Source organism: Bos taurus, chromosome 13 (assembly GCF_002263795.3).
Source record: "Bos taurus isolate L1 Dominette 01449 registration number 42190680 breed Hereford chromosome 13, ARS-UCD2.0, whole genome shotgun sequence".
Lineage (NCBI taxonomy): Eukaryota > Metazoa > Chordata > Mammalia > Artiodactyla > Bovidae > Bos > Bos taurus.
This window is the reverse complement of record NC_037340.1, coordinates 23,413,029-23,429,759: the sequence shown is the minus strand read 5'-3', so window position 1 is coordinate 23,429,759 and position 16,731 is coordinate 23,413,029. Positions and strand designations below refer to the sequence as shown.

The 16,731-nt window shown below is 35.6% G+C and overlaps 1 protein-coding gene across 1 annotated transcript; it reads right to left on the bottom strand.

Annotated features, from left to right (window-relative positions):
• Positions 1 to 81: 81 nt before the first annotated feature.
• Positions 82 to 3,876, bottom strand: COMMD3 (COMM domain containing 3). The gene is given in 8 exon segments (NM_001076999.1): positions 82 to 436; positions 1,344 to 1,403; positions 1,495 to 1,551; positions 1,646 to 1,706; positions 2,055 to 2,089; positions 2,179 to 2,242; positions 2,347 to 2,458; positions 3,729 to 3,876. Coding segments are annotated over 8 exon segments (588 nt in total). The 5' UTR covers positions 3,868 to 3,876; the 3' UTR covers positions 82 to 376.
• Positions 3,877 to 16,731: the final 12,855 nt, after the last annotated feature.

Sequence of the window (16,731 nt, the reverse complement as noted above, 5' to 3'; positions counted from 1 at the left end):
AGTTAACGCCAATCCTGTCTATGTCTTCAAAGTAATAATTAACAAACTCAAATCCAGACAAACTCTCACCACTCTTTTTGTGGGAACAACTTATTTATTCAGAATGTAATACTGTCTGCTTCCTTTTGGAAGACGTGGAAAAGATCAAATGGGATCAAATGTACGGATAATACTAAAGATTCAAATACTTAGGCAGAAATTCCCTCTTAACCCTTCCACAGGTGTAAAAAAGTGTCAAAACTTATGAGTGACAGAAATCCAAAAGAAAAAAATCTGCTCTGAAAAGGAAGACACCCAGCTCGCAGAAATGGTTCAGCGGACGGCAAGACGTTCCTGGTCTTCCTCTAGATCCGGGCAGATCGTTAACTTTCCCAAGTTACAACTGAGTTGCTCTTTCCAGGCTTTTCGAAGCATCTTTAAGTTTTCCTACTAAGTCCTGAAAGATGTACATCATAGCTCGTTTTTAGGATAAAACGCAAGAAAGAAGTATCCAAGCTTGAGAAAGATGCAAGAAAAAAGTCGGGAGACACTTTCTAAACAATTTAAAATTCAAGATTTTAAACCTTTGACAAACCACTATCAAAGTAAAGTCTTCCTCTAAAATATCTCATCTTCAAAATGCTTGCCCTCAGATGTGAAATACAGTTTCCAACTAAATCTTCTGAACATGCAGGGTTTACCAAAATTAAATTTCTCAAGTTACCTAACAAGGATAATGCTATATTCACATCTTTTGAAAGTTTAAAGTTCAATTAATGGTTACATTAAAACGACTCTGCAGGAGATTCCTTTGGAAAAAATCAATTTCATCAAAATTTCAAGAGATGTTCTTCACTTTTTTTAAGTGTTAAGAAATAAATTCGTTGTCATCTCCATTAATCAATGTAATTTTGAATTTCCCCAGTGACTTACACAGGCAATATAAACAGTTTCAGAATTTTTGTAACTTGCCCCTTTATAAAAAGTCATTTAAAACCACTGTTTAAAAATCATGTTTTGAAAGTTTACTAAATTTTTGAAAGCAAAGAGAACATTTTTCAAAGCCAAGCTTTCTTTTCCTTTGTCTTACTGGCTCAAACACATCACAAATAGAATTTACACTCAACACTACAAGTTTGTTTTAATTGAAGGGAACAGCAAACCAGACCAGTTCTCTATTAACATCTTAATTTCAAAAGCCTATTTTAAAATATTGCTTTTGAAGCCCCCTTCCCAATAATTCCTTAACCAACCTTCATTATCTACTGACAGATGGTTAATTTTCTTTTGAACTTTCCATGGGCATAATTCGCAATTAAAAATCTGTAAGAAGATAGGCATATTCACAGATCCTAATACTGTACCTGTAATTGTTCCATGTTGCAACTAAAACTAATCTCTGGGTGGGATCGGGAGTCAGTGTTCTAGGGAAGAAAAAAGTGCTGTTTATTTAAATCAAGGAAATTGAAAATTTTATTATACATAAATTTTTAGACAGGGCTTCTGTATAAATACCTCTACATTTAAGGTCACCAAATATGCAGGTCTGTACATCTTATCAAGTTGATTGGTCTAAAATAACACAACACAGAGATTTCATTCTTTAGCTCTTTTTTTTTTTTTAAAGTTCCCTAAATTGCCCTACAGAACATTTGTTAAACTTTACCTTTATCTGATATTCCAAACGCCAAGAAACATCAGTTATATGTGGGAGAGATCTGCCTATACTGAAAGATATAATGATAATTTTGTACATAATAGCTACAGAAAAACTTTCAGTATTTGTTCTTTACCACCTTCTACACCACACACACACAATTTTAATCCATTCTGAAATTAAAACACTGTTAAACTTTATTTCAAGTCCTGAATAGTAAAAGAGCATTTAAAAAATTACCTCAATAAACTTTATCTTTAAAAACATTAGCTTAACTTCAATTGTTTCACTTGCCCTTTGGCCCCTTTTCTTTTGGTCTAGATCCCCGTTTTTTGTCCTGTTTTGTTTCACACCAGCACTCTCCATTCATACCTGCAAGTGAAAAGTGGCTCAGCTTGACACCTTATACAGTACCTACCTTCCCAGTAGGATTTCTAGGGAATTCCTATTATTCTGGTAGGAAAAAAAGAAAAAGAAAACATGTCTTTGCAAACAGAGCAGAAGAAAAATAGTAATTGTTAAGTTTTTAAAATTTAAGTAACCTGATATTCCGTCCAAAACAATTCTATTCTCTCGCTGTCAAATTTACAGTCTTCTAGATAAGTGCTAAAAAAAAAAAAAGCCAAAGTTTAGTCTCCATTTTAAAAACTGAAATTTGAATCATAAAGGCACTATTTTAAAACAAATGGATATTTAAATAAATCCTGTACCTTAGAGTTGATCTGTCAGCTCTTTGCTTTCCAGCCTCCAGTATGTAAGTTGCAGCTGCTGCATGACAATGTTTTAAAACCACTGGGTCGATATGTTTCAAGTCTGGGTGATCTATAATAAAAGTAATTGCCAATGATGTCTGTGATAATAAATTCTTTATAGTCCTGTTTCTAAAAAGGTATTTCCATTTGGTGAAGAACTCTAACAAGATAAGAAGAATTCAACTATAAGCACTAGAAATTTTAAGATGAGCAATATGGTCAATGGCAAAACAATGAAGAGCACACATCAATAATCCTGCTGTTACTTGGTCAAATTACCTTCATTTTATTTTACCTTAATACTTAAAAAAAATGTCCTATTGTAAAATATACAGTGGTCATTCTAAAGCTGGATGGAGTAAGTTGAGAGGAAAATAAGATAAATATTTTACATGGTGTCAATTTAAGAATGAATAAACTTTCCTTCTAAAGATTAATTTTAGGGTAGGTAACTGGCTCCACGGACTTTAATACATGGAGGTGGAGGAGAAGGAAAGGGTTCAAAATATTTTCAAGTTTCGACAGTCTTTTTTTTTTGGAGATTAACCCAGGTGGTGGTTACTATTTTCGTTTAAAGAACTTCCACTTTCATGCTTTTGGTACACATGTTTAGCTCGTGAAACTATAGGGGAAAAAAACAAAAAAATTTGAATTGTTGAGATATTTATAATTAAGAAAATAATTTAAAAGCGATCTATCTTTAAATATGCCTCCATCCATACTGACACCGCACTCCGCAGTGACCGGACCATTTAAAACAGACTTGCTTCCTGATAACTGATGCGGAACAAAACATTATACACCACATTTTAAGAGTCTGGGCGTGGAACCTGTGCAAAACATGTTGAACTAGAGTGTTGGAATGAGCAGAGGAACTTGAGGTATTCTCTAAGCTGGAAAATGTCAACACTATTTGACCGAGTAATTACTCTGGAAGCAGACCCTTTAAAACCTTCGCCAGCCTAGTACTGAAAACTTGAATCGCAGGGAGCTGCCCTGATGAAGTCCAAGTGTCAAACAGTCTCTGCCCCAGACCAGGGTGAAAACCTTAGATGTTTAGGCCACAAACAAGACTTGAATACCGGCTTTACAAAAGAACAAAGAGCCTGAGAGGGAAAATCAGACCAGGAAAGTGTAGCTGGCGGTGTGCAAGTGCCAAGTGGGGAGAGAACAATGATCTGGGTCCGCTGTGGGTTCTGGCAGAACCACATCCCCACACTCCGTCCGGAGCGAAGGGCAAAGCCCGAAGACTTCCTCTTCCCGGGGCTTTCCCCTTCTCGCTCCTCTTCTCCGAGCGCCCCTCCACCCAGGCCGATCCAGCTCAGAGCCGAGCGGCTTACCTAACACGGCCTCGTCCGCCTGGGCGTCCAGCAGACTCTGGAAAGCCGCCCGGAGGAGAAGCGTGAAGGTGTTGGAGTCGAAGGAGCCGGGATCGGCCAGCATCTGGAAGCCTTTCTGCACATACTCCGAAAGCTCCATTGTGAGCGCGCCGTGACCTTCGACACGCGCACCACGTGACACGCGCCGCGCGCTCAGCTGATGCGGCCGCGCGCGCACGCGGCTAGGGCGGCGGCGGCGGCGGCGGCGGCGGCGGCGCGGGCTGCGGGCCTCCCCGCCCAGGGCCTCCCCGGCGGCCTCCCGGCCCGCGTCCCCGGCTGCCCGCCAGCCGCCGCCGCTTCCGTCTAGTCTTTCCTTCTGCTCCCGCCGCCGCCGCCGCCGCCGCCGCGCCTTAGCGCGAGGGGCGGCCCGGGAGCTTTGTGGACGCGCTCGGCGCTCACCTAGGACTGTCACCGGCTCCTGCGGGGCCCGCGGGAGCGCTCCCGAAAGACCCCGCGGGTGGTGGTGACGGTGTCGGGATCCCGGTCCCCACCGGCCCCGAGAACTACTCCTTCCCCGCGCCCCGCTCAGCGCGAAAGCTGCGGGAAGCTCCAATCTAAGGCAACTGGTTGGTTTTTGGTTTTGAGCTTTTTTGTTTTTTAACTCAACTGCTTAATCCCCTAGCACTGCCCTTAAGTGAATGAGACTGTAGACGTCTAATTATAATTCTTGCTTATTTCTCCTTTTTCATTGTCATTTCTGGAATACGGCAATTGATTCTTTTCTGCGTGGGGGGGTGTAAACACACGTATACATTCATATAGTGCGCGCGTTTAAGTTCTGTATTTCGACAGAGAGAATAGTACCTTATTTACGAACACAGTGGACAAAATGATAAAAAATAGTAAGATGCAGCTGCAAATAAACACCTTTCCAAAAGAAACTGATACGGATTTTGTGCTACGGTGCTCACAACATTTATGGGTCCTGTTTTAATTAGTCAAGCAGCCCTCAAATATTTATATCAGATAGTTATCTTAGTACAATACAGTTAAGAATGGCAAAATCTTTATTAGAAGTGAATGCCCATAATTTTGAAACTTCAAATATTGTATAAAGTAACTTCCCCCTTAATAGTTATACGAAGTTGAAGAACAAGAATGATTCTTTAAAAAAAAAAGCACAACAAAGTAGGTTATGAGTTTTTTTGATCAAAAGAATTTAAAATTCTTTTGGGTAGAGAGGAGGGATAAGGAAGGAGGAAGATGTTTTAGTCTACAGGAGGCATAATTTGAAACAGACTTAGGATGAAACACTTTTAAAGGCATAATTTAGGTGCTTATTTGAAAAACAAGTTCCTAATGAATACAGTCGACATTTAACCTTGCACCAATGGATAAAAAGCACCTGATTTCACAACAGAACGCAAATAGAATAATTTAGCATCAGTAAAGATTGAGTAACTACTCAGTTCTCCTTTGAAAGCACTGAAAGGCATGTGAACCAGCTTTCCACTTTGGTCAGCCTGTAGGAACAGTGAAGAATTTAAAAGTCTCCCTTGAGTCTTTATGAAACAAACACCTATTAATCATGTTCATCTTTCCTTCCCATCTCTCTTTTCTTTCTAAATTCCCTGTTTCTCATCAGTAGTAAAACATCAGTTGAAAAATGTCAAGATATGCAAATGATTTGCATAAGGAATATTTTACAGGGCAGAGTTGTGTAAAAGTTAAACAGTATTAACAACACCCAAGCTCATTATGTTTGTTACACATATATTTTATAACCTTGCATAACATTGATTGTTAATACTCTAAAAGAATTTGAATCGATAACTGTAATCATAATTTGATGTCAAAAAAGAAGGCAGTAATGCTGAGCATAGATTTTATTTTAATGCTATTTTAAAAGAGTAAAGTAAATACAATTAAAATGTGAGTTTCTGAGCATAAAAATTAGGAAATTCACAAGAATTGTTTCTGTAATAACTGTCACATTACTCTCTTGTATATATGTAAGCCCTTTCTTTTTTACAAGGCATTTGTCCTCTTCTGCCTATATGTATTTCTGTGTTAGGCCTAAGTGATGGGTCCATTTCCAGCTCACACCAAAACTTTCACCATAATGTTTTCTAATACTAGAAAAACTGAATTTTTCTCCTATAGGTACATTTATTTCAACTCCCTTTGAAGGAGGCACAGGATTAAGTATTTGTTTGTAGATCATACATGTGTATCTTTAACAAGGAAGCCATTGAAATACATTGAAGTATAATCATTAAAAGTCATGATTACATAGATGTAGGCTCTCTTCATTGTGGCAATAAAATCAGTATATTCTATATTATTAGAAAAACTATATATGAACACGTTCTGAAAGTGTGTGGGGGGGACTATTTACAATTTTTACTTTGATCACTGAAAATGGCATTGGAGCTTTCACTAGACGTAAAAAATTCTACAGCCTTAAAGCCAATAGATTAAATTTGCCCTGAAAGAGCCTTTTAAAATAACAGTTATATGCAGCTGAAAGTTGCAAAATAGATGTTCAAAGATCCTGTTAATAACGTATTTTTCCTCTTACACAGCAAATATTAAGATAGACAATGCTGATAAATTTGGGTTTTTTTTTGAGGCTCTACAAAGAATTAGAAAGTATCATTTTAAATAATGTTTTAGAATGTTTTAAAATACATTGTATCCTTTGTGCTGGTTAGTTTATTTGTTTTTTTTAGAAGCCAATTTAATGTTGGCCTCTGTACCATGAGTACAATTTAAATATGCTGGGGCATTTATAGGATCTGTGTGGTCAGCTTTTCCCAGAGGCCTCCTTGGTACATTTGTTAGTTGCAGAAAACAATTTCTAGTATTTAATTTTTAGATTGTATAAATACTTTTGCTTTTGTGCAGAGAAAACTGAAGGAAAGTATTCCTTTAGACAAAAGAGTTCCTTGAACATCCACAGGGAGAAAAAAAAGCCAATATACTTAAATGCTCATGCATCCAAAGGTTTTTATTGGCATACATACTGTGTTCTAATGGGGTTCTATTTTATCCCTACCCATGGAATATCTGCTCATTTTCCAGAAAGAAGGATGTTAAAAATGCTTAAATATTACACAAACACAAGAAACCATCTTCTGTCTCTACCCCTCATATGGATTATTTGATGGTTAGTGATCTTAAAGCCTTGAGATAAATATTAATAACAACAATTTATTATTTTAAAGTTATTTTAGCCACAAATGGACATTTGGGAGGAGTGATTAATTGAGATGCAAATAGTATATTAAAGTGTAAGTCAAAATTATTTCAGTCAAGTTTATAAAATCTACACACATTTTTTTATTAAATATCTTAACTTGGAAAGGTGTAGATTGGGTCTTGGAATTTAAATGATCAAGTTTTTGCACATTTATGACAGCAGAGTTCAGTGATTTAAAATTTAGTCTTGTGGCATGTGTCAAAAGACCACATCGAGCATTCAGAGGGGACGAGAAAGAAGCTTTAATTTTCAAATTAAATATTTAATCCAGTGTCTAAGAATTTATAAATGATCATCGCCACAATAATTAATATAGGCAAATACAACCTTTTCCTCCCCTTACATCATATAGCCTGTCCTGTATTTGAGAATTGGAGCATAAAACTCAAATTCCTTTCAGTGGAGCCTGTGCCTTAGTGTGTGAGGGCAAGTGAAATGCTAGTCACATTAAAGAAATTGGAACCATAGGAATGAAAATCAGTGCTACAGCATTCTCTAAAATGCTTATAAAATTTATGCTTACGGTTTTGTACAAATGTTTTGAATTTTCTCCCCCCCAACTGTAATTCAAAACATTTAGACTAGTTAGTACAATTTCTATTTAATAATTTCATCATTTAGTGGTATTTTTAAATTTTCACTTTTCAGATAGTTGCCTCAGGAAAATATCAAACTTTAAAATGTGATAGAACAGTAATCAAAATTAAATATTTCAAATCTAAATTGTAATAGGTTACATGCTAATACTACTAAGAAACTGAGTTTCTTAAATAGATTAGTATCAGTATTTCTTTTGATATTAAGAAACTATGATTTTGTTAAACTTCACAGATAGGAAAGTCTATAGTCAAGATATTGTTCAAAAAGGAAAATAGTCTTGAATTTCTCAAGTGAAATTTGGGACTTATCTTTGAGTGTCCTGCCTTGATTTTGTTAGCTTCTTGAGTCAGAATGAGATAATTCTATAATATTAAAGGAATGTACATAATAATCAAATGATAATTCTTAATGTTAAATCTTTGTATCTTAGCAGTCTATAAGTTTCAAAGGATTTTCTGCATATTGGAAAAGTCATGTCTACTCTTCAGGGCTTCTGTTAGGAAGTTTAATCCCTTATTTTGAAGCCAAGCAACTAAAGTCACATGGGAATAACTGACTCTCACTGACTAAAATCATGAAATCTTCAGCTAGGAAGAAATGGGGAATGGGTTTTTAAAAGGAAATAAAAATTTTAAAATGCTGTTTGGCAAGGGATGCAGACAAAATTTAATTTAAAGGTAAGGAAATAAGAAACAAGGAAGGCAATCATAGTTCACAGTGTATTTCATGAGAAAAGAGCAGGTTGAATTATGTGTCTTAGAATTTCTGTACACAGATAAAAGCTATTTACTTTTAAATTCAGTAAGTGATTGAAATGATGACAAAGTATCTTTTTGTGTGGGTTATAATAAGCAAGTTTTCTCCTTGTCACATAATTTATATTTACTTCACCAGTGAAGTGATATGAAAATTAGAAGTGGCCAATCATCCAATAAGCTCTGTCAAATAGTTTAGATAATAAACAGTTTCCCCCTCAGCAGCAGGTTGGTTTTATTCCCAACTTCAGTTATAAAGATCACCACTTCAGTTTCCTACTTCATTGATCTGGTATCAGCCAGAATGACCCATGAGTTAGCTGGAGTTGAATGAAAGTGAAGTATGGGCATGTTAAAACAAGTTTACTTTGATGAATATGTCTGATTAATTCTTCCATATACATACAGACTGTCCTTTAAATTGTTAGTATACTTTTAAAGAGAGAGGGAGAGAGAGATTGAATATTTCTTAAAAGAATGAAGGGAAGAAGAAAGGAAAAAAGGGAGGGAGGGAGGAAATTGTTTTCCCTTGAAGAGAAGAAATGGCACAGAAAACTTATTTACTCTTTTTTTCTCTGACACAGTACATTATAGCAAGATTCTCTTAGTTCCACTGAATTCAACTAAGTCTCACAGTCATGTTCAAAATGGAACAAGAGATCTGTCATGTCCAGAACCTAACCAGTTTTAAGATGGCTTATACTTACTCTAGAACAACAGAAAATATCTAACAGATTCCCTTCCTTTCTGGTCCTGGTTTTGGAATCTCTATTCTAACACTGTATTTTCTCAGACCTCAGAAACTGAAGTTTTGACCAGATCAATGAATTCCAACAACAACAGAAAAGGAACAAATGGACTTGCTCAAAGGAATATTATTGTGTAAAGCCAGTATTTTTTAAAAGTTCGTATTTTGAGATCATGCTTTTTATATATTAAAATTTGAAATTTAAGTAATACACAAAAATTATACTTATTTTGTTTAAAGGAGTATCATTTAAAAAAGAGGAAACAATAAAAAAGTATTTTGTAGACTGTATTCAGGTAACAATCATCTGTACTGCTTATAAAATGAAAGATCTGATCATCTTTTATCAGATGAATTATTTTAGAAGTTATGTGTATAATGTAAGAATGTGTGATCTGAATTAAATACATTGCAGACACAAGAACAAAATATGCTTTTAACTCATTTAAAGTAAACACTTAAACCAAAATAATATGTTAAGAGAGATTACTTTGTAAAAAAAGTCTTGAAAGAGTTTTAATGTTTTGAAAGATATATGATATTTTAAATAATACTGGATAAGAATTTAACATTTTAATTATGTTTTTTTTGAATGGTATTTTCAAGAGAATACATATTTTTATTTCCCTTGTCAAAATAAAATTTAGACTTGAAACAAGTTTATAAGAAGTTCAATCTAAAAATACTTTTTAAAATTCTTAGAATAATTGTGTTCAATTCTCTCACATTTTTTGCATATACTGAATATTCTGAAACTTTGCTTTATTAATTTATTTTTAAATAAAGTGTAATTGACATATCAGTTTCAGATGTACAGCATAGTGATTTGATATTTTTATACATTATAAAATGATCATCTTGGTAAGTCATTACCATCTGTCCCCATACAAAGTTATTATATTTATACTGTATTCTCTATAATATATATTACATCCTGATAATTCATTTATTTTATAACTGGAAGTTGTACTTCTTAGTCTCTCTCACCTATTTCATTCATCCCCATCCAACCTCTTTCTTTGCCTCTGGTAAGAAAATACTTTAAAAAGTTGATACATAACTTATTTTTACACCATAGTAAATGCTCAGAAAGTAATTTTACAGACTGTTGTGAAAACAAGTGACTATGAAATAAGTGAAAATTTCCATTGTTTTCTCCCTAAGCATTTGATTATTAAGGTTAAAACATAACCACAGTTGTCCTAACTCTTTCAAGTGTTATTTTCAAAATTACATTCCTTTGTGTAAGCATTCTAACCTGTGTTTTATGGAAACTTTCCATAAATGGGGAGCAAGATTTATAAAGTCATTTTAATGTCATAAAATATCAAGAAAATAATGAGTGGCAACAGGGTAAAAGGGAGAATTGTATTAATACAGTCAATTCAGTCCATGTTATTAGAAACTTGGATTTGAGTTACTAGTATCTGGGTAATTACTCAACATTTTATTTTGTGCTAAAGTAAATAGGACTGAATCATTTGGAGCAACGGTGTTCTAAATCAAAATTAATCAGATAATTGGCACGTTTTATTTGACTTGCAGTGTTCTATAAATTATAGACCAAGAAATGAGGAGAAATTTGGCAAAGAATAATAATGTCGATGGAAATACATGGGCAAATGAGGCCTAAGGAAACTCGGAATTTTCATATGCTTTTCTTAAAATCTGAAGGTGATAGAAGATTTTTAATGAGGCCCAACTACAATATATAAGTGAGTAGTGATGGACAGAGGGTTAAGAAAACTTGTTTTTGTTAAAATAGTAATTGAATTAAAATATTTGTGAATTGAAATAAAGAATTTTTTATAAGACCAATGGTATCAATAAGGAGATGCACATTTTGTTTTATAAATTTCTGTATAAAGAACATAGAGAGTATTCACTCTACAAAGGACTCTTTCTTTAACAGTGTATATGGAAATATTGATTTTACATATGCCAATTATAATAGAAGGAAAATAATATTTTACTGTGCATGTTATAATTTTGAGGTTTGCCTTAAATTACTTTTATAACAGGGTGGACATTAATAAAAATTTAAAATACAGAGAGTTGTGAGACATTTTAACCAATGATTAATGTGTTTTTAGAAACCTAAAAGCATTTTCAAACTAATACTTTTTAATTCATTTACATTTCATTTTGGTTATTCTGTTTCTAAAAGTTGCTATGATCAATATTCAACTGTTTGTAGAGACTATTGACGTTCTATGGTGACTAATCTTCAAAGTGAGTCATAATGATAGTCTCTTATATTAAAATCAAGAGTGACTGTAGGAAAATAGTCATTTTGCAAGCAAACATCCTGTCAAGTAATGGCCAGGGTAGCAGGGAGCCTATGTCATAAAGTAACAGACTTAAACCTTTACTTATGCCTTAATTATCTGTCCGTTGATATAAATGGTATAAAGACAAGTTAATTGTGTTTGTCTTAAGCTTTTTCTCTTAGCTTCCCTTTATTTTATTAAAGTTTTAGAAAACTGTGTAAACAGAAAGACTTTGTTACAATTCCCAAAATGATAAAGGGGGGAAAAAACTTTAAACTGTTAACACAATCTCCTACATAGCTTTACATTATGCAAAAAATTTAAGTGATCACTTGATCATTCCAGCTAAATACAATAATCAAAGAGTAGATAATGCTGCCCTGTGTAATAATATTGCACCATTCTTTGAATGAAAAAAAAAAATTGTTACCCTTTTTTCTTTCCTTCAGGATGTCTGAATAATTAGATGAATAATATTTTGGAAATGTAAGAGTTTAAATTTAGGATTAGAATTTATCCATGATTTCATGTTGAATGTCAATTTTTCAAATAATATACTTGATTAGGATAATAAGATTTATTGAAAAGGAATATAAAAAAAATCTTTTGTGGAGTACTTATCCAGAGATATATTCTGGATTAATAAGGAGATTTTCATAACTCTGCTTTAAAAGTTTATTTTTATCTTAATTCTAAGGATCACTATAAGGTTATATAAATAAGTTACAATGCCTTCTTAAAGTATACTGAAGCTCATGGAATTTAAGCCTTTACATTTTTTACTTCTTTATTTTTTTACTTTGCTCTCCTTTTATAAAAAGAGTTCTTTTATTAGACAAGTACCGGGTACATAACAGATAGTAAAGAATATTTATTGAATGAATGAAGGCAGTATAGAGCATGGAGTCAGAGGAAATTGGGTTCATATCCCTCTCCCACCTTCTAGTTCTATGACCTTGGACTTACACTCAAAGTCTCATTTTTCTCAAATGTATAATGGAAGGAATAATGGCATCTCTTTCATATGGCTCTTGAAAAGCATTCAGAGCCTAAGTATGTGCAAAGCATTCAGAGCCCAGCCTTAGCATGTGTTCCATGCATGCAATTATAACCAAATATTGTAATTCTGTAATTCTGAATTTTGTTTTCACTGGCACAGATATTTTTTCCATGCAGATTTACAGCTGTTGTGCACATGATATAACCATTTGAGGACCCCAAGCGCATAAGCCCCTACTTAGAAAATTAAATAAAAACCTTCTGGGCTGCCTACCACTTCTTTACAGTGAATCTGACAGAGCTCTTTTAATAGCAACAGTCAAGATACCCGCAAAGACCTTGATGACAATAATTATCTTACCCGTCATTTCTTGGCTTCCCAGGAATCTCAGAATCCAGGCCAGCGTCCATTATGGTCAGCCAGCCTCTAAACACCTCCCTCTTAAGAAGGCCTCATGGGGCTTTCCTTCTCTTTCCTCTGGTTCTTACCCTAGCTTTTCTTGATCCATTTATTTTCTTTGTTAGCAACTCATTGGAAAATGTCCATGAGCAAAGTCAAGACATCTTCATGTTTTCCTCTGGAACACCTCTCATTTATTTTTATCTTAACTGTAAGGATCACTATAAAGTTATATATGATACACTGCCTTCTTAAAGTATATTGAAGTTTATAGGATCTGAACCTTGATTGTTGTTACAGCAACTGTCAGGGAGTTACTGTCTCATCCTCTAGTTAGAGTAATCCATGACTTGTGGTCCTTTGGCTCTGCTTGGACTATCTTTGCATAAGCCACATGCTTCCTAAGGCATTGAGAAGGTAAAGTAAATTTAAAACAATAAGAAAAAAAGAACGCTTGCCTACCGTGGAATGGAGGACACACAGTTTGGAATATGGAGGTTTGAACTCCACAACTCCAAGGTTTGTGTGTGTGTGTCGCTCAGTCATCTCCAACTCTTTGCGACCCCATGGACTGTGGCCCGTCAGGCTCCTCTGACCTTGGGGATTCTCCAGGCAAGAATACTGGAGTGGGTTTCCATGCCCTTCTTTAGGCGATATTCCCGAACTAGGGATTGAATCCAGGTCTCACGCAATGCAGGCAGATTCTTTACCATGTGAGCTACTCAGGACTCCAAGGTATTGAAGAATTTAATGAGTTTTAGCAAATGTACACAGTCATGTAACCAAACCACACTCAATAAGCAGAGCATTGGCATAATCCCAACAATTTCCTATCTTCTCCTTTGCAGTCATTATACTTGCCTCACCCCTGATTCCAGGCAACCATTGATTTACTTTGTCTCACTATAGTTTCATCTTCTCTAGAATGTCTTCCAAATAGAATCCTTCAGTATGCAGTTTTTGTGTTTGGCTTTTCTTTTGATTATATTCTTTGCAGCCAAAGATGGAGAAGCTCTATACAGTCAGCAAAAACAAGAAGACCGGGAGCTGACTGTGGCTCAGATCATGAACTCCTTATTGCCAAATTCAGACTTAAATTGAAGAAAGTAGGGAAAACCACTAGGCCATTCAGGAATGACCTAAATCAAATCCCTTATGATTATACAGTAGAAGTGAGAAATAGATTTAAGGGACTAGATCTGATAGACAGAGTGCCTGATGAACTTTGGACGGAGGTTTGTGACATTGTACAGGAGACAGGGATCAAGACCATCCCCATGGAAAAGAAATGCAAAAAAGCAAACTGGCTGTCTGAGGAGGCCTTACAAATAGCTGTGAAAAGAAGAGAAGCGAAAAGCAAAGGAGAAAAGGAAAGATATAAGCATCTGAATGTAGAGTTCCAAAGAATAGCAAGGAGAGATAAGAAAGCCTTTCTCAGCAATCACTGCAAAGAAATAGAAGAAAACAACAGAATGGGAAAGACTAGAGATCTCTTCAAGAAAATTAGAGATACCAAGGGAACATTTCATGCAAAGATGGGCTTGATAAAGGACAGAAATGATATGGACCTAACAGAAGCAGAAGATATTAAGAAGAGGTGGCAAGAATACACAGAAAAACTGTACAAAAAAGATCTTCATGACCCAGATAATCACGATGGTGTGATCACTGACCTAGAGCCAGACATCCTGGAATGGGAAGTCAAGTGGGCCTTAGAAAGCATCACTACGAACAAAGCTAGTGGAGATGATGGAATTCCAGATGAGCTATTTCAAATCCTGGAAGATGATGCTGTAAAAGTGCTGCACTCAATATGCCAGCAAATTTGGAAAACTCAGCTGTGGCCACAGGACTGGAAAAGGTCAGTTTTCATTCTAATCCTGAAGAAAGGCAATGCCAAAGAATGCTCAAACTACCACACAATTGCACTCATCTCACACGCTAGTAAAGTAATGCTCAAAATTCTCCAAGCCAGGCTTCAGCAATACATGAACCGTGAACTTCCAGATGTTCAAGCTGGTTTTAGGAAAGGCAGAGGAACCAGAGATCAAATTGCCAATGTCCATTGGATCATCGAAAAAGCAAGAGAGTTCCAGAAAAGCATCTATTTCTGCTTTATTGACTATGCCAAAGCCTTTGACTGTGTGGATCACGATAAACTCTGGAAGATTCTTCAAGAGATGGGAATACCAGACCACCTGACCTGCCTCTTGAGAAACCTATATACAGGTCAGGAAGGAACAGTTAGAACTGGACATGGAACAACAGACTGGTTCCAAATAGGAAAAGGAGTACGTCAAGGCTGTATATTGTCACCCTGCTTATTTAACTTATATGTAGAATACATCATGAGAAACGCTGGGCTGGAAGAAGCACAAGCTGAAATCAAGATTACTGGGAGAAACATCAATAACCTCAGATATGCAGATGACACCACCCTTATGGCAGAAAGTGAAGAGGAACTAAAAAGCCTCTTGATGAAAGTGAAAGAGGAGAGTGAAAAAGTTGGCTTAAAGCTCAACATTCAGAAAACGAAGATCATGGCATCTGGTCCCATCACATCATGGCAAATAGATGGGGAAACAGGGGGAAACAGTGTCAGACTTTATTTTTTTGGGCTCCAAAATCACTGCAGATGGTGATTGCAGCCATGAAATTAAAAGACGCTTACTCCTTGGAAGGAAAGTTATGACCAACCTAGACAGCATATTCAAAAGCAGAAACATTACTTTGCTAATAAAGGTCTGTCTAGTCAAGGCTATGGTTTTTCTAGTAGTCATGTATGGATGTGAGAGTTGGACTGTGAAGAAAGCTGAGTGCCAAAGAATTGATGCTTTTGAACTGTGGTGTTGGAGAAGACTCTTGAGGGTCCCTTGGACTGCAAGGAGATCCAACCAGTCCATCCTAAAGAAGACCAGTCCTGGGTGTTCATTGGAAGGACTGATGCTGAAGCTGAAACTCCAATACTTTGGCCACCTCATGTGAAGAGTTGACTCATTGGAAAAGATCCTGATGCTGGGAGGGATGCAGGAGGAGAAGGAGACGACGGAGGATGAGATGGCTGAATGGCATCACTGACTCGATGCACATGAGTTTGAGTGAACTCCGGGAGTTGGTGATAGACAGGGAGGCCTGGTGTGCTGCAATTCATGGGGTTGCAAAGAGTCGGACACAACTGAGTGACTGAACTGAACTGAACTATTTTTGGATGCACCTATGTTGATATATGTATCAATAGTTCTTTCCTTCTTATTGTCAAATAATATTCTGTTGTATGGATATACCACAGTCTGTTTATTCAGTCACCAACTGGTGGACATTTAGATTGTTTCTAGTTTTTGATGATTATAAATAAAGCCTCTCTAGAGATTTGTGGGCTAATTTTGTATAGACATATGCTTTATTTCTCTGAAATAAATACCAAGGTGTGGGAGTTGCTATGAGTATGTTTAAGTTTACACTGATTGATTTTTACATTTTTGAAACTAAGTTGCATTTGTGGTATAAATTCATCAAGACCTATTTGGTGTTGATGTATTATCCCTTTTATATATTGCTGAGTATTATTTGCTAATATTTGTTGAGGATTTTTTGTGTATGTTCATGAGACATACTGGTCTTTAGTTTTCTTTTTTCTAATAGTTATTCTCCTTTTGGTATTAGGGTAATGCTGACTTCCTTCCTCTTTTATTTCCTGGAAAAGTTTGTGTAGAATTAGTATTATTTTTTCCATAAATATTTAGTAGAATTCACCAGGGAAGCCATCTGGGCCTCCTGTTACCTTTGTTTTAAGGTCTCTAGCTATACATTTATTTTTCAAAGGGATATAATACTATTCAGGTTATCTATTTTGTGTGTGTGAGAAAATTTCCACTTGTCCATTTTCTTCATATTGTTCTTCAAAGATCAAAAGATTTTACATTAATTATAGTACTTAATGGACTTCTTTGGTGGCTCAGATGGTAAAGAGTCTGCCTGCAGTGCAGGAGA